General features: G+C 40.5%; 5 protein-coding genes and 1 long non-coding RNA gene across 23 annotated transcripts in view; 2 read left to right on the forward strand and 4 right to left on the reverse strand.

Annotated features, from left to right (window-relative positions):
* LOC119503730 (oocyte zinc finger protein XlCOF6-like) overlaps positions 1–25,708 on the reverse strand; it is a 353,206-nt gene that overhangs the window by 300,491 nt on the left and 27,007 nt on the right. For 2 of the 16 annotated variants that reach the window (XM_037795658.1, XM_037795662.1), the window contains exons 2-4: positions 22,704–23,180; positions 19,967–20,127; positions 7,290–11,170 (exon numbers count right to left, since the gene is read on the reverse strand). In XM_037795658.1, the coding sequence (XP_037651586.1) occupies positions 9,272–11,170; positions 19,967–20,127; positions 22,704–23,180 (2,537 nt within the window). In that variant the 3' untranslated portion in view covers positions 7,290–9,271. Of the gene's footprint in view, positions 1–7,283; positions 11,320–14,459; positions 14,652–16,001; positions 16,196–19,966; positions 20,128–22,703; positions 23,181–24,991; positions 25,340–25,708 lie in introns of those variants that run through there. The other 14 variants (XM_037795657.1, XM_037795655.1, XM_037795661.1 and 11 more) reach the window with 13 other exon arrangements.
* Positions 1–25,708, reverse strand: part of LOC119503768 (oocyte zinc finger protein XlCOF6-like) — a 337,366-nt gene that overhangs the window by 284,622 nt on the left and 27,036 nt on the right. The gene's annotated exons all lie outside the window — the stretch shown is intronic.
* LOC119503785 (gastrula zinc finger protein XlCGF57.1-like) overlaps positions 1–25,708 on the reverse strand; it is a 48,529-nt gene that overhangs the window by 19,489 nt on the left and 3,332 nt on the right. The window lies entirely within an intron of this gene.
* LOC119503797 (zinc finger protein 32-like) lies at positions 93–20,596 on the reverse strand. 3 transcript variants are annotated; one of them, XM_037795795.1, is made up of 3 exons: positions 20,545–20,596; positions 4,119–4,310; positions 93–2,815 (listed from the first exon to the last, which is right to left on the reverse strand). In XM_037795795.1, exons 2-3 carry the CDS (start codon positions 4,270–4,272, stop codon positions 1,725–1,727), a joined length of 1,245 nt encoding a protein of 414 aa, XP_037651723.1. In that variant the 5' UTR covers positions 4,273–4,310; positions 20,545–20,596; the 3' UTR covers positions 93–1,724. The 3 variants fall into 3 exon arrangements, with proteins under 3 accessions (XP_037651723.1, XP_037651722.1, XP_037651725.1); XM_037795794.1 differs by lacking the exon at positions 20,545–20,596 and adding an exon at positions 6,598–6,733; XM_037795797.1 differs by lacking the exon at positions 20,545–20,596 and adding an exon at positions 5,548–5,663.
* LOC119503868 lies at positions 627–9,371 on the forward strand. The gene is made up of 3 exons (XR_005210392.1): positions 627–758; positions 6,181–6,188; positions 9,271–9,371. It is a non-coding gene; the product is annotated as an uncharacterized LOC119503868 (long non-coding RNA).
* Positions 16,863–19,357, forward strand: LOC119503788 (gastrula zinc finger protein XlCGF57.1-like). Its single transcript, XM_037795781.1, has 2 exons — positions 16,863–17,092; positions 17,637–19,357. The coding sequence occupies exons 1-2, from the start codon at positions 17,029–17,031 to the stop codon at positions 18,938–18,940; spliced, it is 1,368 nt and encodes a 455-aa protein (XP_037651709.1). The 5' UTR covers positions 16,863–17,028; the 3' UTR covers positions 18,941–19,357.

Raw genomic sequence — 25,708 nt, forward strand, 5'->3', positions numbered from 1 at the left:
TCAATAACTAGTACGTTAAAGGTTTTTGTAGTTCTTGTCATAGAAGAGGTTGCCAGTATTCACTATTATGCAACATTAAAGAGGCCAACAAATTAATTCCACAAGCATTTATTTAAGACAATAATGGTTAAAACACAATATTAATCTACTAAATAACTAAACTAAACAAACCAAACAGTGTGTGTGTATGTGTGTGTGTGTGTCAAAGAGAAAATGGTGTTCTGGGTTTAAAATGGCGACTGAGGCCGATTGGCCTACAAAACAATATGGCAGACAATGTAAAACTACAAAGATGGCCGTATAACAGATGGCCAACGGGACACATATGGTGCCTTCAAATGAAACTCGTGAGCTCGTGTTTACAACATGGGAAGTCATGTTCACGATATGTTTGGCGTTCAAGTGGTTAAGTCGTGAGAACACAGAGGCTAACAATTTAGCAAGCTAGCAAGTGGGTAACATAATGCAGGAAATACAAAGGCATAATGACAGAGGAGAAAGATGAGGCCGTTGGGAATATCAACATTTTCATCAGACATGTTGTAAAATTACCCAGAAAAACAATATACGACTAAAATTACAATATATTAACTATTATGCACACAACTCGTGAAATCGGAGCTTTCAGAAACTTTCCACTAATGAGGTCGTGAATACGACATGAAGGGGCGTTCATATGGACTCTTCTGGTGAACACCACCACATCTGACTAACTCTTGTTATGAGAAGATGTAGTCCTTAGGAATCAAAGGTTAAAAGTCCAATATCTTTGGTATAGGATACCCACACAAAATTAGAATTATTCAGAGAGTTTAAACCTGACTGAGGTTCTCTGGTCTCCATCCAATCATCACCGTCTCAGGTTCAGAAGAGTCTTCAGTCTCGTCATCAGTATCTGGTTGTAAATGTCTATCTGGTTCTGAGTTCCTGGCTGGTTCTGGTTCTGGTCCTCCACAGTCAGCTTCTGTTTTCATCAAGAATCCGGGAGTTATCTTTGATCAGGATATGTCCTTTAACTCCCACATAAAATAAACTTCAAGGACCGCCTTCTTTCATCCACGTAACCTTCCAGACTAGATTACTGCAGCTCCTTATTATCAGGCTGCTCCAGTAAGACTCTAAAGACTCTCCAGTTGATCCAGAATGCTGCAGCATGTGTATTGACGAAGAATAAAAGAGATCATTTCTAAAATCCTCCTCCTCACCTACAAAGCCCTAAATGGACCAGCACCATCATATCTTAGCTCCCAAATACCAGCTCCCAGTTTAGTCTGGGAGGCAGACACCCTCTCAACATCTAAGAGTAGGCTTAAGACTTTCCTCTTTGATAACGCTTATAGTTAGGGCTGGCCCAAGGCTGGCTCAGGCTGCCTTGGACCAGCCCCTAGTTCTGCTGCTGTAGGCCTAAAGTGCCGGGGGACTTCCTACGACACAATGAGCTCCTCTCTCCTTCTGTATATATTCATGTCCCATTCATGCAAGTTACTAACTTGATTTCTTCCCCGGAGTCTTTGTGCTTTCTCGTCTCGCAGGTATCCATGAATCGGGGTTGCGTTGGCTGCCTGCTTGACACCCACTGCTACCATCATTATTACCAGCCTTTTTATTATTATTAGTAGTAGTTATATTTCTATTATCATTTCTCTCTCTCTCTCTCTGCATCTCTCTCTCTCACCTGCTCTATATGAAAAGCATCTTGAGATAACCTCTGTTATGATTTTACGCTATATAAAAACAATCTGAATTGCATTGAATTGAATCTGTACAGTAGAGCTGCTGGCTGGAGTCTGTGCCACTCTGTTCTCCTCAGTTTGAGTTTGATGAAGCTGTGAGGGCTGATCATCAACACATTTATGTGCTTTGACCTGATGACGCCAGGCAAATGTTTTGCCACAAACACTGCAGCTGAACGGTTTTTCTCCTGTATGTGTTCTCATGTGTTTCCTCAGTGTTCCGCTTTCCCTGAAAGCCTTACCACACTCTGAGCAGCTGAACGGTTTCTCTCCTGTGTGATGTGTCATGTGGCTTGTCAGCTGTACCTTCTGTATAAATCTTTTACCGCAAAATGAGCAACTGAAAGGTTTCTCTCCTATATGTGTTAACGTGTGTCTCCTCAGATTTACACTTTCATTGAAAGCTTTTCCACAAACTGAGCAAGTGAAAGGTTTCTCTCCTGTGTGGGTTCTCATATGAGCATGTAAACGTCCACTCTGTGCAAAAGATTTCTTACAAACTGAGCAGCTGAAAGGTTTCTCTCCTGTATGATATCTCATGTGTACCTTCAGATCTGACTTACGCCAACATCTTTTACCACACTCCGAGCACTTAAAGGTTTTCACACCAGCAATACAATCCTTATCACTGTCAGGAGCTTCATCATTATCCAGAGAGTTTAAACCTGACTGAGGTTCTCTGGTCTCCTTCCAATCCTCACTGTCATCAGTCTCAGGCTCAGAAGAGTCTCCAGTCTTGTCTTGTAAATGTCTATCTGGATCTGAGTTCCTGGCTGGTTCTGGTCCTCCACAGTCCTCTCCATTAGCTTCTGTTTCCATCTGTTCAGTTTGTCTTTGATGAAGCTGTGAGGACTGAGGTTTCTCTTCATCATCTTCGCTCTTCACAGAGACAGGAGAGAATGTGAACTTGATGATATCATCCTCCTCCAGCCCTTGAAGCTGCTCTCCCTCCTGACTGGTACAGAGTTCCTCCTGCTCCTCTTTAATGTGTGGGGGCTCTGGGTCCTCCTGGTCCAGACTGGAGCTCCACTCCTGCTGCTCAGGGGGAACCTCTTCTTCAACCACCAACACCTGCTGGACGTCTGCAGGAAACACACAGAGAAAAATGTTATTCATTCATCGTAGCTCAAAACCTCCTTAAAAACTCCCCCCAGCCCCTCGTGCCAAAGCATCTGTCAATGTTTAGAACTTCAATGAAAGGATGAAAAAAAATCTCTCTTTAGCCTGTCTGTCTGTCTTGCTAACCTAGCTGGGCATCTCTTTGTCTGTGTGTGTTGCTTGCTTGCCAGCCATTTCTAGGGCTGTGTTCTCTGACTTTGTGCCTGGAAACGGTGTTTATAAACTGCAGAAAAAGATAACCGTATATATGCAAAGAAAGTTACGCTTCCCAGCATCAGCCTGGGGACCAGTCCAGACAATATATGGGCGCGGTAGATCAATCAATCAAGTTGTAGTTATATAGCACATTTCGTACGACAGGCGTAGACTTGATGTGCTTAAAAATAATAACAAAAACAGGCAAAGATCATACATGACAAAAACATTTAAAACAAGGCAAAAGTGAGAATGGATCACATAACCCCGCTCACTGCTTGACCCCTACTAAAGTAGGGCCAAAGGTTTTGGAACTAATGGAATTAATGGGCATTAACTAATTAACTAATGGGCACCCTGGACTTCTAAGCCCCAAAAGGCACAACTAAACCACACTGTCAACCAACATACCAAATATGAAGTTCCTAAGTTAAATAGTTTCCGAGTTCAGATAACATGCGGAGCGCGCTCATAAAAATAATCTACCCTAACATCTCTGCCTAGTTTTATACAAAAGACACTCAAAAAAACTTAACATAACGCTACAAAAAGAGAATAGAAGCTAGCAAATACCTCAAACCTACCTTCTTGTTGTTCTTGGTGCTGTTAGACCACCCCGTTAATACAGGTATGTGTGGGAGAGTAAACAGTTTTGAAACCGCAGTGAAAATGTAGTTTTTGAAAGACTAAACCCCAACAAATATGGCTTGAAGCAGAATATTTCATTAGATAAAAACATGCTGTGAGTTTTAGAATTGATTACATCTGTCTTTTTCAATAAATTTTGACTTATGGACTGAGACAATTACAGAGAATGAGCATCGAGAGACGGTGGACTGGACAAAAAGCAGAGTTTTTATTGTGTTCAATAGGGGCAGAGAAACACGAGACGCCCCGGAAACGACTGACTTTGGGGTTTAGAGCAGAGCCTCATATACAATACCGAGGGGCCATTCACCGGAATTTTTCTGTGGCCTGTTTGTGTCCACCTACTAGTACCTACGGCAGCATCTGCAGGGAAACGCACCTGCATCTCAATCCTGGAAGATACAAGTTGCTTGCTTGACTTACCGTCTTCTTGGGTCAGGTGTGTTTGGTGTTGCTCGGTGATGGGGCGGTAGTCAACAGCATAATCAGACAGGTGTGGTGGAGGTCTAACCTCCCTGGGAGGTCTCCGGCGTGCCCCTTGTGGATCGGCTCCGATATCGGTATCCTCAGGCTCCATTATCTTCAATAATTACTGGATCCGGCTCCAAGGACCACCTGAAACGGAGCGAAGGTTACCTCCTGGATATTCATTGGTCTGGCTGAGTAACATTTCAGGTATTACTCTAGCTAGAGAGTATGGTGGAAACATAAAGCACCATGTAGAGTGGAATGGAATTGTTAGATTGGGTTTTGAGACTAATTAAACGCCGTACAGAGCGCTGTAGGGATGACGTATTTCTGTAGTCCAACAGGAAGTGATCATTGCCCTGGTTCCCTCCACTAACAGCCAATGGGATTGTTCCATTGGGGTTTGGATTATTGCAGAAAATAATCTAAACATTTATGATTCTGATTTTGTTCATCAAGATAATCTCCACTAATGAACACCTCTTTATGATTTATGAAGCGTGAATGCAATCATCAGAAATAAAAAGCTAACGTTAGGCTATAAACCAACTACATCACGGTCACATGAGCGAGAGTATAAACACAACGAGGCTGTAAAGGAGGACGAGTCGGCGTGATGACGTATAGTAGTCTCATTTAGACACTTGTTAGCAACTGTCTTTTTAAAGACACGTAAAGGCTGGAAAATTCACCAGTGGGATATTTACTGACGTATTTTATATCGTAGAACAAAACAAGAAAATCTCTCCAGCTTGTGTTAACCACAGACCTTATTTCAGCCATCTAACTAAAAAAGCATCGACTTTGTCCGAAATCTCATACGATGTACTAGGTACTCAATATGTGTACTATCGTTTAACATACTTTAGTGTGAATAAACAGCAGTTTGGGGTCTATAAGCAGTAATTTACGACGTCACTTCCTGAGAGCCTCCTCGCAGGTTGGAGACGTGTAACCATGTTAACCGACATCATGTGACCAAAACGACGGTTTGTGAGAATCGTTTAAAATATATTTTTTTATGAAGCATGTGCATGTCAGTGATACAGACTTCTGTGTGGTGTGTATCATGCCTCATTTCTGATATATATTTTAACAAAAACAGACAATACTAGGAACTAAGGGCAAACAAAAATGGAAACAAGCAAATACAAAGAACATAGGTAGTTAAAGGAAAAACTAAACAAAACAAACAAACAAAAACAAAACAAAAATAAAATAACTAAATATATAAAATAAATAAAATAATTAAAAAAAATAAAACACAGACAACACCCTAAGGCACACAACTCAAGGAAACATTGGCCGGTTTGTGAGAATCAAAGTCTGAATTAATTTAAAATATATATATATTACACCCTGCAAAGTGAAATCTGATACTTACAGTTATATTAAATCGTTATTGACGTCACAGAGCAACGTGTTATGAACGTCGTCGTTATTACCGCATTGCATTGTGGGATATTTATGCCGCCGTAGCAAGACCTATTGAAGGAGGCTGGGACATGGGTACCGGGGTATTACGCATGCGCAGTGTAACTGAAGCTGGGGTCGTGCGTTGCTATTGGCTGACCAGGTATGACGCTGTGATGACGCATGACCCATCCTCTGTCAACAGGCCTTGGTGTCCAGCGTTGCATACTGTAATATTTCACCGGAAATAGTATGTAATTCACGTACTATTAGTTTCATACTAAAGTTTATGACATACTAAAATACCTCACATACTGTTTAAACGTACTAAATAACATGTTAGTGTCGAATTTCAGACGCAGTCATTGACGAGGGAACAGGAAGTGCTAAAATGCTGACTCATTCCCTAGAGCAGCGGCCGCTGAGGCTCATGGGTAATGTAGTATTCAGGACAGGTCATAAAGATGGAGTCACTCAAACTGCTGATCAGAACAGAAACAACTCAATAATGTAACGTCTTTAGTCTACTGCAGCAAAAGTACTAATTTACATTATGAAAATACTCCACTACTAGTAAAAGTCTTGTTTTCTGGTTTCCCACCAGTTTAAAAGGTCAAAGAGAACCAACCTGCTCTGGTAGAACCAGAGAGAGAAGAAGAAGTAAAGAGAACCAACCTGCTCTGGTAGAACCAGAGAGAGAACAGAAAGAGAGAAGAAGAAGTCAAGAGAACCAACCTGCTCTGGTAGAACCAGAGAGAGAACAGAGAGAGAAGAAGAAGTAAAGAGAACCAACCTGCTCTGGTAGAACCAGAGAGAGAACAGAGAGAGAAGAAGAAGTAAAGAGAACCAAAACCTGCTCTGGTAGAACCAGAGAGAGAACAGAGAGAGAAGAAGAAGTAAAGAGAACCAACCTGCTCTGGTAGAACCAGAGAAAGAACAGAGAGAGAAGAAGTAAAGAGAACCAACCTGCTCTGGTAGAACCAGAGAGAGAACAGAGAGAGAAGAAGTAAAGAGAACCAACCTGCTCTGTGTAACTGAAGCTGAGGGTGTAAAACAGCGTCCAGTAGTTTCTGTTGTCGCTCGTTCTCCTCTTTTGATCGAGAGAGTTCCTCCTCGTACTCTGCTATCGTTCTTTCAAACAGCCCACATATCTCTTCAGCAGTCGCAGTTAGTCGCTGCTTCACTTTAAACACTTTCTCTACATAACAAAGAGACTCTAACAGAACGGTACGTGTTTCTGCTGGACGCCATCTTTAGTGTGAAGTTAGCCTCAGTGAAGAATACAGCTTCCGGGTCAACTTATAGTTGCTGAGCTTCAAAATAAAAGCCCAGAGGTCTTATTGAAATTAGACTTCCTCAGAAAAACACACGCAGGAAGTACGAGGGAGTATTATAGGACCACGTTGAAGAAAAAAATAAATCTGAGATTTCGAGAAAAAAAGGTCACGATAATATGAGAATAAAGTCAAAAATGTAACAGAAAAAAGTCACAATATAATGAGAATAAAGTCATAAATTTAAGAGAAAAAAAGTCGTAATATTACAAGAATAAAGTCCTTTTAAACCTCTTTCTTGGTGGCTCTGAGGAGACGAATGTATTTGTTTTTGTAAGATTCCTACGTAGCTAAATTTAAGGGAGTTGGTGATGAGATATATTTTCTGTAATCTTTGTTTTTGATTATGGAGGACTTTTTTAATCCATCAGAAAACCAAAGATTAATATATTTTTTCCCAGTATCAACAGAGCGACTAACCAGTGGAAACATTTTGAGAAAATTGAATTTAATAGTTTCATAAACGCTTGATAAACTGAGTTTGCATTGCCCTCCCTCCAAATACACCTTTTCAAAAGACACTTTCTCCAACATTTCTTTAAATTTTGATTTATTACTTGGATTGAAATTTCTCTAAGTGACTACAGAGTTATTGTTTGATACCTTATGTCCATCTGATGAAACAATTTGAAACATTATCTGATATATCTGAATAAAACTCCTGACATATCTCTATAGTTAAGAGTATTAAATCATTTCTTTACCTGGTAGGTTTGCTAAAATTGGGTATAAAAATAAATTAGAATATAAATTGTTTCGAAAATCTTTTGACTTTACATTAATATACATACAATAACTTTACATTAAATCACCTCGGGGCACCACACTTCTTAACAAAGGGAAAGTGATAGCCAATTAATGCCATCTCAAAGGATACTCTTAAACTCTGATTAATAATTCAATTAATAACTAAAACCAATAAATGACCATATTAATAGTTAATAAGTTTAAAGATTTCATAGTTCTTGTCGTAGCAGGTTGGTAGCGTTCACTCTCAGACAACATTAAACAATGCAGCATGTTTATTAAGTATTTATTAAAAAGATAATGATTAAAACATAATATTAATCTACTAAACTAAATGATCCAAAGTGTGTGTGTGTGTGTGAGAAAAAAAATGGAGTTCTAGGTTCAAAATGACGACAGAGGCCACATGGCCTACAAAACAATATGGCGGACAATGTAAAACTACAATGATGGCCGAATCAAAGATGGCTGCCGGGACATGCGTTCCAAATCGCATACTTTTTCTTTTCACTTTTAGGACATTCTGTAGTTGCACTTATAAAGTACGTACTATAGTTTTTACGCCCATAAGAAGCAAGCAACCCAAACGTCCTGACTACATTAATATCACAAAATAAAACTCAGTGAACAGTATTCAATCGAATCAGTACATGCACACTGACAGAAGTTAAACAGTCTTTGTTAGCCATGTGCCCATTACTGTGCTAATGCTACACTAGGCTAGGCCCAGCTGCATCACCAAGTCCATGAAGAAGAAAGGGGTTCCTTTGTTAGCCAGCCGGTGGTTCCGTCAGTGATGGAGGAAATGATGCAGTCCTTGCTGTGTTGTGTTCCAATTGTGCAGATTATTGGAAAACCGGACGCTCCAGTCCTTACTGAGCTACCCAGGAATCTCTCTGGCCTCCTCTTCCTTAGACAAAGAGTTCTGTGTAGGCCAGGTCTGCTTTGTTAGCGGGCAATACCCGAGAGCTGAGAAGAGAGGAGAGAAGGCAAAGGAAGATTCCCTATACTGTATACGAAAGGCAGGTTTTCATACCTCTGAGTGAAAACTGAAGGATCCTGGGAAACTGAGTCAATGGCTCTGTCGCCATTTTGAGTGGTGAGTCCCAGCAACTCAAACTAAACTGTCGGGGAATCACGTCCCTAGTAGGTGTTTTAGAGGGACGGTGGTCAGAAAGGACTTGTCTGATCTTTCTTCAGCGTCAGACCACAGACGGACTCTCGGCTCCACCGTTCGTGTTGTTAAGACTTGAGCTGTGTTGATGTGATTGCTCAGCTCTTCACATTGAACTGACAAGTTGTCGGAAACTGATTTCAACTCATCCAAATCCTTCTGGGTGAATTGTAGACTTGATTTGAGGTATATAGCTCCTTTAAGACCCCATCTAGTCTTTTGTTGAAGGAGTCCATGATCATCTACTCTCCTGTTGTTAGAGTAAGTCCTTGTAAAAGCACTTCTGTTGTTCAAGGAGTTCACGTACCTGTGCAGTGGTGATTAACTACTCATCACATTTCACAGCCTTTGACGGCGTGATTTCACTCATTATGAGAGGATGTAGTCCTTAGGAATCAAAGGCCGGGATTCAGCCTTGATACTTAGACCGATCCAATAGTTCAAAATCCAACATCTTTGGTGTAGGATACCCACGCAAAACTAGAATTATTCAGAGAGTTTAAACCTGACTGAGGTTCTTTGGGCTCCATCCAATCATCAATGACTGCAGTCTCCGATTCAGAACAGTCTCCAGTCTTGTCAACAGTATCAGGTTGTAAATGTGTATGTGGATCAGAGTTCCTGGCTGGTTCTGGTCCTCCACAGTCCTCTTCATCAGCTTCTATTTTAATCTGTACAGTAGAGCTGCTGGCTGGAGGCTCTGCCTCTCTGTTCTCATCAGTTTGATGAAGCTGTGAGGGCTGATCATCAACACATTTATGGCTTTTGACCTGTGAACGCCAGGCAAAACTTTTGTTACAAACACTGCAACTAAAAGGTTTTTCTCCTGTATGTGTTCTCATGTGTTTCTTCAAAGTTCCACTTTCCCTGAAAGCTTTACCACACACTGAGCAGCTGAACGGTTTCTCTTCTGTGTGATGCATCATGTGGTGTGTCAACTGTATCTTCTGTATAAATCTTTTACCACACAATGAGCAACTGAAAGGTTTCTCTCCTATATGTGTTAACAAGTGTCTCTTCAGATTTACACTTTCACTGAAAGCTTTTCCACAAACTGAGCAATTGAAAGGTTTCTCCCCTGTGTGGATTCTCATATGATTCTGTAAACTTCCACTCTGTGCAAAAGATTTCTTACAGAATGAGCAGCTGAAAGGTTTCTCTCCGGTATGAGATCTCATGTGTACCTTCAGAGTTCCCTTGGTGCCAAATCTTTTCCCACAGTCAGAGCAACTAAATGGTTTCTCAATAGTAATAAATCTCAAATCAAAGATAGGGACTTCATTTTTCAAAGAGTTTAAACCAGACTGAGGATCTCTGGTCTCCTTCCATTCATCACTGTCATCAGTCTCAGTCTTAACATGAATATCAGGTTGTAAATATCTATCTGGATCTGAGTTCCCGGCTGGTTCTGGTCCTCCACATTCCTCATCATCAGGTTCTGTTTTAATTTGTACAGTTTCGCTGCTGGCTGGAGGCTCTGCCTCTCTGTTCTCCTCAGTTTGAGTTTGATGAAGCTGTGAGGACCGACGATTAACACATTTATGGCTTTTAACCTGTGAACGCCAGGCAAAACTTTTGCCACAAACACTGCAGCTGAAAGGTTTTTCTCCTGTATGTGTTCTCATGTGTTTATTCCGAGTTCCACTTTCACTGAAAGCTTTACCACACACTGAGCAGCTGAATGGTTTCTCTTCTGTGTGATGTGTCATGTGGTGTGTCAGCTGTACCTTCTGAATAAATCTTTTACCACACAATGAGCAAATGAACGGTTTCTCTCCTGTATGTGTTCTCATGTGTTTCTTCAGAGTTCCACTTTCACTGAAACCTTTACCACAAACTGAGCAATCGAAAGGTTTCTCTCCTGTGTGGACTCTCATGTGATTCTGTAAACTTCCACTCTGTGTAAAAGATTTCTTACAGACTGAGCAGCCGAAAGGTCTTTCTCCTGTATGAGATCTCATGTGTACCTTCAGGGTTCCCTTGAGGCCAAATCTTTTCCCACACTCAGTGCAGTGATATAGTCTCTCACCAGTAATACATCCCAAATCACTGGCAGGGTCTTCTTCATTATTATTCAGAGAGTTTAAACCTGACTGAGGTTCTCTGGTCTCCTTCCAATCGTCACTGTCATCATTCTCAGTCTTAACATGAATATCAGGTTGTAAATGTGTATCTGGATCTGAGTTCCTGGCTGGTTCTGGTCCTCCACAGTCCTCTCCATCAGCTTCTGTTTCCATCTGTTCAGTTTGTCTTTGATGAAGCTGTGAGGACTGAGGTTTCTCTTCATCATCTTCACTCTTCACAGTGACAGGAGTGAATGTGAACTTGATGATATCAGCCTCCTCCAGCCCTTGAAGCTGCTCTCCCTCCTGACTGATCCAGAGTTCTTCCTGTTCCTCTTTAATGCGTAGGGGCTCTGGGTCTTCCTGATCCAGACAGGTGCTCCACTCCTCCTGCTCTTCTTTAACAACCAACAGCTGCTGGACGTCTGCAGGAAACAGGAAACACACACAGAGACATTACAGAAAAATGTTATTGTTCATTCACATCACAGCTCAAAAACTCCATAATACATTTCTACAGATCACTGAGCATCAAACAGCTTCACAGTGTCAGTCGGTCAGTGTATCACACAGGCCGCTCACAAGGGGGGAAAACGGAAAAGCTTTCTGGCCCCAAAATGAGAGTGAATTGTGGGAACAGCAATCAGGTAAACTTGTGTTCTCTCCAGGTTTGATGTCAGCAGATAACAGAAACGTTAAGTTGATAAACTCGCTCGCAGTGCATCTCTCTTTAGTCTCTCCGTTTTACTTGCCAGACAATTCTAGGGCTGTGTTCTTTCCCTTTGTACCTGACAGAAGTGAGAGTGAAATATAACTTTTTATAACGTTTGATGAACACCAACGCGATAATAGCGCTTTAATATAAAATCGCTTTAACGCCACTAATTTCTTTAACGCATTAACGCAATCAAACATTCGGAGGTTGTATCCGCTCAGTTTTAAAGCTATAGTGAAAATACTGGCATCATCTGAAACTAGAAAAACGTAAGAATCGATTGGTACCAACCATGTCATACTTGCACTACATTTTTGCGAGGAAAAACTGTCATGGCCATTTACAAAGGGGTCCCTTGACCTCTGTCCTCCAGATATGTGAATGTAAATGGGTTCTAAGGGTACCCACGAGTCTCCCCTTTACAGACATGCCCACTTTATGATAATCACATGCAATTTGGAGCAAGTCATAGTCAAGTCAGCACACTGACACACTGACAGCTGTTGTTGCCTGTTGGGCTGCAGTTTGCCATGTTATGATTTGAGCATATTTTTATGTTAAATGCAGTACCTGTGAGGGTTTCTGGACAATATCTGTCATTGATTTGTGTTGTTAATTGATTTCCATTAATAAATATATATATACATTTGCATAAAACAAGCATATTTGCCCACTCCCATGTTGATAAGAGTATTAAATACTTCCTTAAATCTCACTTAAAGGTTCATTTTGAACAGATAAAAAAAAATTTTGATTAATTTGCGATTAAATGTGGTTAACTAATTTAATCGACTGACAGCCCTAATAAAAACATATAAGATAAGAAAGTATTATTATTAAAAAGGGAATAATAACAATAATAATACTGATTCTAAAATAACACACACATAAAAAAGATGTGTTTTAGTCTGCTTTTAAAAGGAGACACTGTCCAGGTATTCAGTAGGGCGGTAACGGTATGTGTAATTGTATTAAACTGTTCAGTTTGATCTGCAACATCCTTTCGGTTCGCCCTGTGACTCAAACAGCTGTTTATGTCTGCTCCTTGCACGTGCAGAACAGAAATTCTGGAGCGCGAGTTATACCCGAATAGTTTTGGCAGCGCACCAGTTGTTCTCTATCAGCTTTAGCAAGCTAGGTGGTTGACCCGGTTCGCCGGGTTAATCAAGCTCAATGGATCAATTAACGCAGCAAAACAAAAACAGATTGGATGGCGAGTCCTCGTCCCCACAGCGTTCAGGCAGCCTAAGTAACTAATGATAATGTTTATCGTGGCATATGCGACCACACTCGGATCGTAAACAATACAGAACTAGAATGGCACTCGGAGAGCGCAGACCTCCGCCAAGGTGCGTGACTTTAAAAACAGCTCACAGCTCACAGCTGGCGGTACCGTGAGGTGGTCGGCTTATTATTAACACGGTGTATTTCCGTGTAATGTGTCGTCAGATGCCTCTCTCCTTCAACAGCCTTGATTACAGCCATGTCTGTATGACGTTAAACTACGTTGTCTGTCATCTCGTCATTTACCGCTTTTTTCTTTCTCACCACGGACGGCCAGCAGCTCCCGCACACACATCCACACACGTATCTCTCTGCTCGAAGAAGGAGGCTTGGTGACGCGTCATCAGTTACACTGCGCATGTGTTATATCCTGTGGTCTTAATGCTCAGGCTGATTGGAATTCTTTAAAAAAATCCTGAATCTGGCTCATGATCCGGATCGCCACCAAAAATCAAATGGATTATTCATTGTACCACACCTCACCCCTCAAAAAAATGTAATACAAAACCATTGCGAACTTTTGTAGTAATCCTTATAACGGACTGAGACAGACATACAGACGGACTGACAGACAGACAAACAAACAAACAAACCAACGCCGTTGAAAACAATACCTCCGCCAAGGCCCTTAATTAAAGCATGAGGTCAAAGTGTTTTGAGCCCCGCTACAATGAGCCTTCAGGTGTGTATTTTAGTCAGTCCGTTGTGTGTGCACTATATGAACGAGCACAAGCTACAGTTCAGTTCAGGAATGATTAACAGTTCAGATTCTGATGATGGAGCATTACAGAATCAGAAATACTTTATTGATCCCTGGGGGGAAACTGGGTTACATTTACATTACAGACATTTCTGTTATTTATTTTAGTTTTTCGGCTATTTATCTTTTATTACGCTAGTATTTGAGTGCGTGAGCTGTTAAAGTAAGAATTATTTAACGCACCACCCACCAATAACCCCTTGACATGCGTACAACACATGTAGCGTAACCTCAGTTACGATTCCTCCTTTTGTTTCCGTTTTTTTTGGACAACGATCGTGTGTCAGAGATGTCAGAGTCTGCACTTAGCAGGAAGGAACCCTCTGGTTTCGAACCCCACCAGAATAAGAGACTTATGATTTTAATTACAGCCGGATGTTTTATCTTCACACTGTCAACATAGTGTTTTGTGGTTACAACGTCCATTGTTGCTCAAGCCTTGTACTTCCACCTGGAATGAAATATACTTTACAAAGTTTTATTACATAGCTTTGTTGAAAACTAGACTTTGATTGGTCAATTACGGCGTTCTACTGTCTGTTATTTCTTTATAACAGACCGTTGCTATGGGCGCAGTTCTGATGTCGGACTCTGGCGGACCGCTTTTGTGTCAAATTATTGATTTCTTAAGTAGGTAGCCGTGTAATAAGCGGGACAATGCACAATTAGCGTGTCATTGTTGTAAAATAAACCCCTTCAAGGTTCGTGTCGGGGAGCAACGGTGCCGCATCGCCCTGTCGGGGTTTATTTTATGACCGGCTCGCTGTACGTTATCCCTAACTTACTTGCTGGCTTGCTTGACTTACCGTCTTCTTGGGGCAGGTGTGTTTGGCGTGGCTCGGCCATGGGGAGGTAGTCAACAGCATAATCAGACAGGTGTGGTGGAGGTCTAACCTCCCTGGGAGGTCTCCGGCGTACCACTTGTGGATCATCTCTGACATTGGTATCCTCAGGCTCCATTATCTTCAGTAATTACTGGATCCGGCTCCAAGGACCACCTGGAATGGAGGGAAGGTTACCTCCTGGATATTCATTGGTCTGGCTGAGTAACCGTTCAAGTATTACTCCGGTTAGAGAGTATGGTGGAGACACAAAGCACCTTCTCAGCGCTGGTGTGTGCATCACAACAGAGACATAGATCAGGATGGAGACTGTGGTGTGGTGAAAGTGATCAATCAAAGGAGCGGAGACATCAGCCACCGTCTATTCCATCCACGCCTCCAAAGTCTCAAGCGTGAACTTGACGAGCGAGCGAGGCCCAATCCCAACGTCCGTTTAGGGAGTGTCCCACTGTCAAACCGTCAAGTCCTTGAATGCTCTCTCTGACATTTAGAGCCCTGTAGGAACACTTCCTGTAAGTCTGCATTCCTCCTGCAGACTTTGCCTGAGGGAATTACCGTCAATGCGTGGCATTGTGGCATTAAACAAAAGGCTACCAAAGGGTTACCTGAATATTAGTTTAAACCAGAGATTCAAATCAGAGGGGAGAATTATTCTGTTTCTTTCCTGAGAATTAAAAGTCAAATTAAAAGTTGGTCTAATTAACATAAACTGCTGATTCAGTGAACTTATTATTTTGTTATTTTCATTCTTTTAAAGTCACCAGAATGCAGGAAACAATACGCAGGTTTGATACTAATTAAACAGCCCATATAGCCATATACACACAGCCATTACCCCTCCTGCAATTATTATATTATATTACACTACAATACAATTATTGACCAAAGGATTGGTCTACACACATAAGATGCATTACTCACAAAACAGTTACAGTTTATTATACATGTATGCTATATACTCATAATATACTTAATAGAAAATATACATTATATTATATATTATATAGATATAAATGGATTACATGGTAATAGATTTGTTTTCATTGTTTATAGTCATTCCCAACAGCCTTTACTGGCTCTAAATACAGTATATCACAGATCACATGGTTAAGATCATATCTGCCTGTTTGACACTGTTTGACCACCAGGTGGTTTCATGCACATGAAGAGAAATGAACCCTTTTCTGAACCAATCTGCTGGAAAGCTTCGAAGCTTCATGAAGCTTCAGCTCGACATCTCTAGTTTTCAGTCCAAAATGGCGGCTGTGGTTAATAAAAGACCCAGCAGAGTTTCGTCTCTTTGCTTCGGTTCTCTTCGGTGTAACTGTGAGTCGCTGCGTGTCGATGAACTGCCGATAATGTGGAACTAAAGACTCTCCAGGCTGCTACAGGTCGTCTTTACTGTCTGAACCCAACACATCTCTCTGCAGCCTCTTCAGTTAATGATGTGAATGTTTCCTCCAGCAGCAGTTTAAAGCTCTAATAGAAGAAGTAAAGAGAACCAACCTGCTCTGTGTGACTGAAGCTGAGGGTTGAAAACAGCGTCCAGTAGTTTCCTCTTGTCATTTACACGTTTTCACAACAAAGAGACTATGAAACATCCATGTTTCTGCTGAACGCCATCTTGAGTGTGAAGTTAGCCTCAGTAAAGAATACAGCTTCCGGGTCACGTCATAGTGGCTGAGCTTCAAAATAAAAGTCCAGAGCTGTTATTGAAATTACAGGCTTCCTGAGAAAAACACACGCAGGGAGTTCAACGGAGTATTATAGGGCCACATTGAGGAAAAAAAATAATCTGAGATTTCGAGAAAAGTGTCATGATATTATGAGAATAAAGTCATAAATTTAAGATTAAAAAGCCGTAATATTATGAAAATAAAGTCAGAAGTTTAAGAGAAAAAATGTCATAATATTAAGAGAAAAATGTCATAATATTATGAGAATGAAGTCAGAAGTTTAAGTGAAATAAAGTCATAACATTATAAGAATAAAGTCAGAAGTTTACGAGAAAAAAGTTGTAATATGAAAATAAATTAATAATAATATGAGAATAAAGTCTTAATGTTATGAGAATAAAGTCATAAGTTTAGGATAAATTAAGTTATAATAGTATGAAAATAAAATTATGAGTTTAAGAGAAATAAAGTCATAATATTATGAGAAAAAAGTCAGAAGTTTTATCCAATCCAAATTTATTTATAAAGCACATTCAAAAACAACAAAAGTTGACCAAAGTGCTGTACAATTAAACGTAAAAACAACACAATAAAACACTAAGACCGATTTAAAACCAACAGGAGATTAAAATAATATATTATATATATAATCCTGATGAACACTCCAGACCAGCTGGTGGCGGTAATGCACCATAAAGTTGTTTGCTGCCAACAAAAAACCACCGAAGAAGAAGCTTCGTCCCCCGGAAGTGTTGTTCGGTGTTTCAGAGCTTCAGCGGAGAGAAGCGTTAGATGTTAGTTAACTAGCTGAATCCAAGTAACGGCAGAAAACCGATGATTTAGTCGGTTAATCAGAGATGGACCGACACCGGAAACAGCTGGAGGTGGTTTTAAAACCGGAAGCGAAGCCGCGAGGAGAAGGTTTGTTTTGTTTCTACTGCTCTGCTAATGATGCTAAGCTAACGTCAGCTAAAGCGTTCATACAGCCTGTTAGCCGCAGCTAGCTCCTGAAGCTAATGTGTTCTATCAGAGGATTCATTCAGTCTTTACTGTTCATCATTTCATCTGTTTGTTACTGTATTACTGAAAGAAGCAAGAAAACCAGCTGTGAATGGTTTCACTGAACGAGTCCTCAGACACATGTTACAGCAATAATAACCTTATAATAACTAATAATAACCTTATAATAACTAATAATAATGGTATAATAACTTCATAATAATGTTAAAATAACTAATAATAATTGTATAACTTCATAATAATGTTATAATAACTTCATAACGTTATAATAACTTCATAATGTTATAACAACTTCATAATAATGTTATAATAACTTCTTAATAATGTTATAATAACTTCATAATAATGTTATAATGGACTACTAATGGATGAAAACTCCACAGAGCTGCTGTAACGTAAAGAAGTGAAATCAAGCTACTTTAACAGCTGTCTGTCTGTGTTTCAGTTTTACCTTTAGATGTACGAAAAGTGATTGTTGGTGAAGAAGAGCGGCAGGAGTGGCGCTCCAGTCTGGACCAGGACGACCCAGAGCCCCCACACATTAAAGAGGAACAGGAGGACCCAGAGCCCCCACACATTAAAGAGGAACAGCAGGATCTCTGGACCAGTCAGGAGGGAGAGCAGCTTCAAGGGCTGGAGGAGGCTGATATCATCAAGTTCCCATTCACTCCTGTCTCTGTGAAGAGTGAAGATGATGAAGAGAATCCTCAGTTGTCACAGCTTTATCAAAGACAAACTGAAAAGATGGAAACAGAAGCTGATGGAGAGGACTGTGGAGGACCAGAACCAGCCAGGAACTCAGATCTAAATATACATCCAGAACCAATAGTCATAATCATAAATTATGTAGTCCCTGTCAGTGATTCAAGATGTAGTTCTGGTGAGAAACCTTTTAGCTGCTCTGAGTGTGATAAAAGATTTGGAACCAAGACATGTCTGAACAGACACATGAGATCTCATAAAGGAGAGAAACCTTTCATCTGCTCAGTCTGTAGGAAATCTTTTATACAGAGTGGACATTTACAGTTACACATGAGAATCCACACAGGAGAGAAACCTTTCATTTGCCCAGTGTGTGGTAAGAGATTTATACAGAAGGCTCATCTGACACACCACATGGCAGTTCACACAGGGGAGAGACTATTCAGCTGCAGTGTTTGTAACAAACGATTTGCCTGGCGTCGACAGATCAAAAAACATAAATGTGTTGGTCGTCAGTCCTCACAGCTTCATCAAACTCAAACTGAGGAGAACAGAGAGGCAGAGCGTCCAGCCAGCAGCTCAACTAAACAGATGAAAAAAGAAGCTGATGGAGAGGACTGTGGAGGACCAGAACCAGCCAGAAACTCAGAATCAGATAGACGTTTACAACCAAATACTGTTGAGACTGATGACAGTGATGACTGGAAGGAGACCAGAGGACCTCAGTCAGGTTTAAACTCTCTGAATAATGATGAAGTTCCTGTCAGTGATTCAAGATGTAGTACTGGTGAGAAAACATTCAGCTGCTCTGAGTGTGATAAAAGATTTGGCTTCAAGAAAAATCTGAAGCGACACATGAGAACTCATACAGGAGAAAAACCTTTCAGCTGCTCATTTTGTATGAAATCCTTTGCACGACGTGGAGATTTACAGAAACACATGAGAATCCACACAGGAGAGAAACCTTTCAGCTGCTCAGTCTGTATGAAATCTTTTACACAGAGTGTACATTTACAGTCACATATGAAAGTCCACACAGTTGCTTAGTGTGGTGAAAGATTTTCAAGAAAGGTACATTTGCCACAACACATGCCGGTCCACACAGGAAAAAAGATTAATTATCAGTGTTTGTAACAAGTCCCTGTAAATGATTCAAGATGTAGTACTGGTGAGAAACCATTCAGCTGATCTGAGTGTGATAAAACTTTCATTGAAAGTGGAGATCTGAAGAGATTTTTGAGGTCGACCCATCTGAAGAGTCACATGATAATCCACACAGGAGAGAAACCATTCAGCTGCAGTGTTTGAGACAGAAGATTAAATAAGTAATCAGCTCAGAAACCATCAGTGTGTTGGTCGTCAGTCTTCACAGCTTCATTAAAGACAAACTGAGGAGAACGAGAATCATGTAATGAATCATTTTGATAAGTGCTATATGAATAAACATATAGTTTTTCTTCAACACCTCACTGATTTTAGAGTTTCAATTGTATGTGTTATTATTAAAGTACCTTATTGGTGCAGGTTAGTTTCACTGTGGACTCGTGTTTTAACTTCATGGCTGATATTTATGCAACATTATCTGATTGGAAAATAACAATCATTAAATTATTATTATTCTTGGTATCAAGTGGAAATGTTCTCATGATTCTGTCTTTCTGCTTTACGTCACCATATTTCTAAATTATTCTCCCTCTGAAGAGCAACTGAATGACTTCTGAAGCAGCAGAGACGTCATCAGTCACCTGGTTTTCCTCATTTGACTCAAACTCTGACACCACGTATTTGAATAGGGAGTGAAAGCATCTTCAGAGCCTCAATATCAAATCACTAGTGTTTATAACAGGAGGTGCAGAAGTCTATTTTTCTCTCAGAACACTTGAATTACAATATGCTGAAAGGTTATTATGAGATTGTTGCCCAATGATGCTAAAAAATATTCTGCCTACTGCAGGTTTAATATAAAGATGATTTACAACTGGACCAGTTTCAAAAATTGTTGTTCCTATTAGTTACTTGGACACAAGCACTCACGTAACCATTGAAATACTGAACCTTGAAATATACATCAGCCTCCTCCAGCCCTTGAAGCTGCTCTCCCTCCTGACTGGTCCAGAGTTCCTCCTGTTCCTCTTTAATGTGTGGGGGCTCTGGGTCCTCCTGGTCCAGACTGGAGCTCCACTCCTGCTGCTCAGGGGGAACCTCTTCTTTAACCACAAACAGCTGCTGGACGTCTGTAGGAAACACTGAAACACATTGAGGAAAACTGTTTATCTGATTTTATGCTAACTACAATTGTTGATAAAAGTCTGATTCACTGTAAATAACTTTGATTTATATATTCATCAATTTAACCTAAAACACTAAAGAACACTAAATCCACCGTGTGTCAGACTGAAGTGGTTCCTAACACGTGAGTAATGCTGGTAATAGTTAGTACCAGTCAGTAAACAACAGAAACATTTAACCGGTTCAACACCTTTCAGTTACTGGAGAGTTCACAATACAACCGCTCTCCGGTTGTACTGGCGGCTGGTCTGAGGTCAGTAGAACCAGAGAGAGAACAGTGAAAGAAGAAGTAAAGAGAACCAACCTGCTCTGGTAGAACCAGAGAGAGAACAGAGAGAGAAGAAGAAGTAAAGAGAACCAACCTGCTCTGTGTAACTGAAGCTGAGGGTTGAAAACAGCGTCCAGTAGTTTCCTCTTTTCATTTACACGTTTTCACAACAAAGGGACTCTGCTAACATCCATGTTTCTGCTGGACGCCATCTTGATCAAATCGTGTGAAGTTAGCCCCAGTAAAGAATACAGCTTCCGGGGCACGTTATAGTGGCTGAGCTTCAAATCAAAAGCTTCAAAACATTTCTCAACACAAGGACCAAATAAGTTGTTGTTTGTAGAGCTTTCAACCACAAGCTGGGCCGTCCTCAGGGAATCTATTGCTCACATGTCATGGAAATGTCATTAAAACCAAGTCAAATAAACAAGTAAACAAAACATCAAATATTCAAATGCTCTGATCAAGACATTTACTTCCTCTCTAAAGCACCACTTCCTGTTTGTGTGCCCTGCTTGTAACATGAACTGCAGGTGTTTAAAAACATCTGGATTCTTGCATCATTGATCAGGGCTTAACACTAACTTTTAAAAGCGGTTGCTCAAACGACAGGAAGACTAAAAGAATTGTAAACAGAGTTGATTATCATGAACTTAATTATACATATTATTTATAAACTCACGTGTTCTCAACTTAAGAGATTTTGGTAAACCTCAGCTTGCACCATTAATGTGCAAAGCCCAAAAATATATTTAGTGAGTCAGTAAACCACACGAGATTCGTCAGATTACAAATGCAAAACATAAACGTGTTAACAGTTACATGAGTCAATTTAAGTGGTTCACAAAGACAGTTAAGATGTGTAATACTCTAAGTAGATTAAAAAAATATATTAAAAATACAAGGATCAACTGAGGCATGGGCATTAGTGATCTTTTGGGAAGTTTAATATACACATGTAAAAATACCTCTGTAGCAGGATCTCACCAAGTGATTAATATAAAGGATATTTAAGGCTTCATCTACAGCTTTTGGTCAGTGAAAATTTAGTTTAATTTGATATTGTCTCATGAGCAACTTTATTTATTTATTAGCATACACATTTGAGTTGTATGAATTGAAATTGACTTAAATAGATACTGAAATAAACCAACTTAACCACAGATGTGGATTTTATCTCTCAAGGGATGCAGGCTATCGGAGAGAGAAAGAAGATTAACAGAAGTTTCAAAAGCAACATGTCAAATCAAACTTCCTCTTATCAAACACATGACAGCTCAGCAAAACATATTAATTAAAGAACATTTTAATATTGTTGTAACATCAGTTTCTTTGTCCAGAGGGATGTAGGGGTGGTCATAAACAAAGTGAACGGGGTCATAAAACCGAGGAGACTTGGGCCTCTAAGAGGGTCCATAACTTCATAAATCGGTTTGGGTTTATCGAGATTAGCACTCGTGTCGTCGTCTCTCCACGGTGAGTTCAACCAGGCCTAGGGTCATAGATTGAGGGTTTGTCATTCAGCTCCATTAGTACCCTAGAGGTCACGTAAACAGTTTCTGGAAGAAATTTTAAGTAATAACTGTCACAAGACGTACAGGGACTTCATTCAGAGTTTAAACCTGACTGAGATTCTCTAGTTTCCTTCCAATCATCACCTTCATCAGTCTCAGGTTCAGAAGAGTCTCCAGTCTTATCAACAGTATCTGATTCTGGATGTGTATCTGGATCTGAGTTCCTGGCTGGTTCTGGTCCTCCACAGTCCTCTCCATCAGCTTCTGTTTCCATCTGTTCAGTTGAGCTGCTGGCTGGAGGCTCTGAAAGGTTCCTCTCCTGTATGAGATCTCATGTGTTTCAGTAAACTTCCACTTTGTGTGAAAGATTTCTTACAAACAGAGCAGCTGAAAGGTTTGTCTCCTGTATGAGATCTTGTGTGTCTCTTCAGATTTCCACTATCAATGAAAGCTTTACCACAAACCGAGCAACTGAAAGGTTTCTCTCCTGTATGAGATCTCATGTGTATCTTCAGATTTCCATTTTGAACGAAAGCTTTATCGCAAACGGAGCAACTGAAAGGTCTCTCTCCTGTGTGGATCCTCATGTGTCTCTGTAAATCTCCACTCTGTGTAAAAGATCTCTTACAAAATGAGCAGCTGAAAGGTTTCTCTCCTGTATGTGTTCTCATGTGTACCTTCAGATCTCCCTTGAAGCCAAATCCTTTCCCACACTCAGAGCAGATAAATGGTTTCTCACCAGCACTACATCTGGAATCAACAACAGGAGAGTTCAGAGAGTTTAAACCTGACTGAGGGACTCTGGTCCCCTTCAAGTAATCAACGTCATCAGTCTCAAGTTCAGAAGAGTCTCCAGTCTTGTCAATAGTATCTGGTTCTTGATGTCTATCTGGATCAGAGTTCCTGGCTGGTTCTGGTCCTCCACAGTCCTCTCCATAAGCTTCTGTTTCCATCTGTTCAGTTTGTCTTTGATGAAGCTGTGAGGACTGAGGTTTCTCTCCAACATCTTCACTCTTCACAAGGACAGGAGTGAATGGGAACTTGATGATATCAGCCTCCTCCAGCCATTGAAGCTGCTCTCCCTCCTGACTGGTCCAGAGTTCCTCCTGTTCCTCTTTAATGTGTGGGGGCTCTGGATCCTCCTGGTCCAGACTGGAGCTCCACTCCTGCTGCTCAGGGGGAACCTCTTCTTTAACCACCAACAGCTGCTGGACGTCTGCAGGACAGAAGGAAGTTCAGTTAAGTGCAGGTTCTGAAGGTTCAGATTAAAATGGAGGACTGTGGTTCAGTAAGTTTATCTGATCTAAATTCTTCTTCTTTTTCTGAACACTGATTCTGAACTTAGAAATTAGAATTTTAAATTCCATTATTTAATTATGAATTCATTCATTTATTTTAAAATGATGTACTTATTGACTGTTTTGTGGTGTTTCTGTAAATCCCTTTTTAATTTGCTCTACTTAATGATGAATGGATTGATATTTCATTTGTAAATTCTTTTTTTTTAATTCTTCTTTTTATTGCCCATTTAAATGTAGGGGTGTAAGAAAATATCGAAAATATTTTTTATATTTGTATATTTGTGATACTGTATCAATTCTCAAAAACACTTTCGATGTTTAATTATTTATTCACATGCAAGAAGTAGTGCTATGATGCTGGATGTCACATGGACTGTGATAAATACAAATGCAGATCCTCCTGTTCTGGTTCTTCTTTTATACATATGGTTGCATGTTCTTTATACTATGCCATTTTCCTGGGAGTAATCGCAAAATATCGACCCCTGCTGTGGGTGATGTCACAGAAGGCCGACTCATGAAATGCACCGACTTCTCAGATACCGAATCTCAGTCAGAACTACGATACAATACGATCCCATACGATAATACTATATTGTCAGACAGGTCTGAAATGTGTTTTGCATCACAGAAGCTCCATTTGCATCATCACAGAAAGGACAAAGACAAGAAACAAGGATACGTAGAAGAAGACGATATTCTGGGCCCTTCTGATTCATTTGGTACATTTGATCTGGGATTAGGCTCCATATTTAGTTTTAGAATTGACTGATGTACAAAAGAGTGCTTCAGTCTAACCTTATTAAACCGTGGAACCCTGTGTCTCCGAGTTAACAATTTATATTCACTGTTCAAAACATGGTTGGGGTCAGAGACGATGGTATTAGCCCGCCTTAATATGTTATTATGAGAGGCTGATTCATAGAATATCTCAAGGGGTTGACCTACAATCTTTGAGCAGAAAGAGAACTAAAAGAGAAAAGCTGTCAGCCCTGGTAGAACCAGAGAGAGAGAACAGAGAGAGAACAGAGAGAGAAGAAGTAGTAAAGAGAACTAACCTGCTCTGGTAGAACCAGAGAGAGAACAGAGAGAAGAAGAAGTAAAGAGAACGAACCTGCTCTGGTAGAACCAGAGAGAGAACAGAGAGAGAAGAAGTAAAGAGAACCAACCTGCTCTGGTAGAACCAGAGAGAGAACAGAGAGAGAAGAAGTAGTAAAGAGAACCAACCTGCTCTGGTAGAACCAGAGAGAGAACAGAGAGAGAAGAAGTAAAGAGAACCAACCTGCTCTGGTAGAACCAGAGAGAGAACAGAGAGAGAAGAAGTAAAGAGAACCAACCTGCTCTGGTAGAACCAGAGAGAGAACAGAGAGAGAAGAAGTAAAGAGAACCAACCTGCTCTGGTAGAACCAGAGAGAGAACAGAGAGAGAAGAAGTAAAGAGAACCAACCTGCTCTGGTAGAACCAGAGAGAGAACAGAGAGAAGAAGAAGTAAAGAGAACCAACCTGCTCTGGTAGAACCAGAGAGAGAACAGAGAGAAGAAGAAGTAAAGAGAACCAACCTGCTCTGGTAGAACCAGAGAGAGAACAGAGAGAGAAGAAGTAAAGAGAACCAACCTGCTCTGGTAGAACCAGAGAGAGAACAGAGAGAAGAAGAAGTAAAGAGAACCAACCTGCTCTGGTAGAACCAGAGAGAGAACAGAGAGAAGAAGAAGTAAAGAGAACCAACCTGCTCTGTGTAACTGAAGCTGAGGGTGTAAAACAGCGTCCAGTAGTTTCTGTTGTCGCTCGTTCTCCTCTTTTGATCGAGAGAGTTCCTCCTCGTACTCTGCTATCGTTCTTTCAAACAGCCCACATATCTCTTCAGCAGCCGCAGTTAGTCGCTGCTTCACCAACGCTCTCAGCATCTGGACTTTACACATTTTACCACAATGACAGAAACTTGTTCTCCACTCAAACTCCGTCAAAAAGTCTCCTTGCGTCGATGGAAAACGTCATGAGGTCAAGGAAAGATGAGAAGGAGCATTCAGGAGGATTTAGGAAAAGACAACACAGACTGCTCTTTCACTAGTAGCTCCGTCATTATGATGCGACGGCGGCGGATGTTAGTGACGTCAGTCTGCTGTGGTGAAACTACAATGTTCTGAAGATTGACTACAAAAGGCGCTGCTTCCTCCTGTGCGTTGTTAAATAGGTATTTCAGTGACAGACAGAGATACCACAGGTCCTCCTGCTGCTGAACACTCTATCAACAGATAATAAAGGATTATCTCACTTGTCTTTTTTGATATATTTACTGTATTGTTATTGTTGTTTTTATATATATCTTGTCCTAATTGTTTGTTATCACTATTATGTAGTCATATTATTTCTTGATATTAATCTTGTCTCTAGGTGGAGGCTTCAGATAAGCCCAGTGGGTTTTTTGCCTCTTCCTGAAATTTAT

This window comes from Sebastes umbrosus, chromosome 15 (assembly GCF_015220745.1).
Source record: "Sebastes umbrosus isolate fSebUmb1 chromosome 15, fSebUmb1.pri, whole genome shotgun sequence".
NCBI classification, from domain to species: Eukaryota; Metazoa; Chordata; class Actinopteri; order Perciformes; family Sebastidae; genus Sebastes; species Sebastes umbrosus.

Bases quoted from the DNA above. Each gene is read 5' to 3' on its own strand.
- LOC119503797 (XM_037795795.1), bottom strand. From the start codon at position 4,272: ATGGAGCCTGAGGATACCGATATCGGAGCCGATCCACAAGGGGCACGC. The intron at 2,816-4,118 runs GTAAGTCAAGCA...TGTTTCCTGCAG, and splicing joins ACACCTGACCCAAGAAGACG to ACGTCCAGCAGGTGTTGGTG.
- LOC119503788 (XM_037795781.1), top strand. From the start codon at position 17,029: ATGGACCGACACCGGAAACAGCTGGAGGTGGTTTTAAAACCGGAAGCG. The intron at 17,093-17,636 runs GTTTGTTTTGTT...TCTGTGTTTCAG, and splicing joins AGCGAAGCCGCGAGGAGAAG to TTTTACCTTTAGATGTACGA.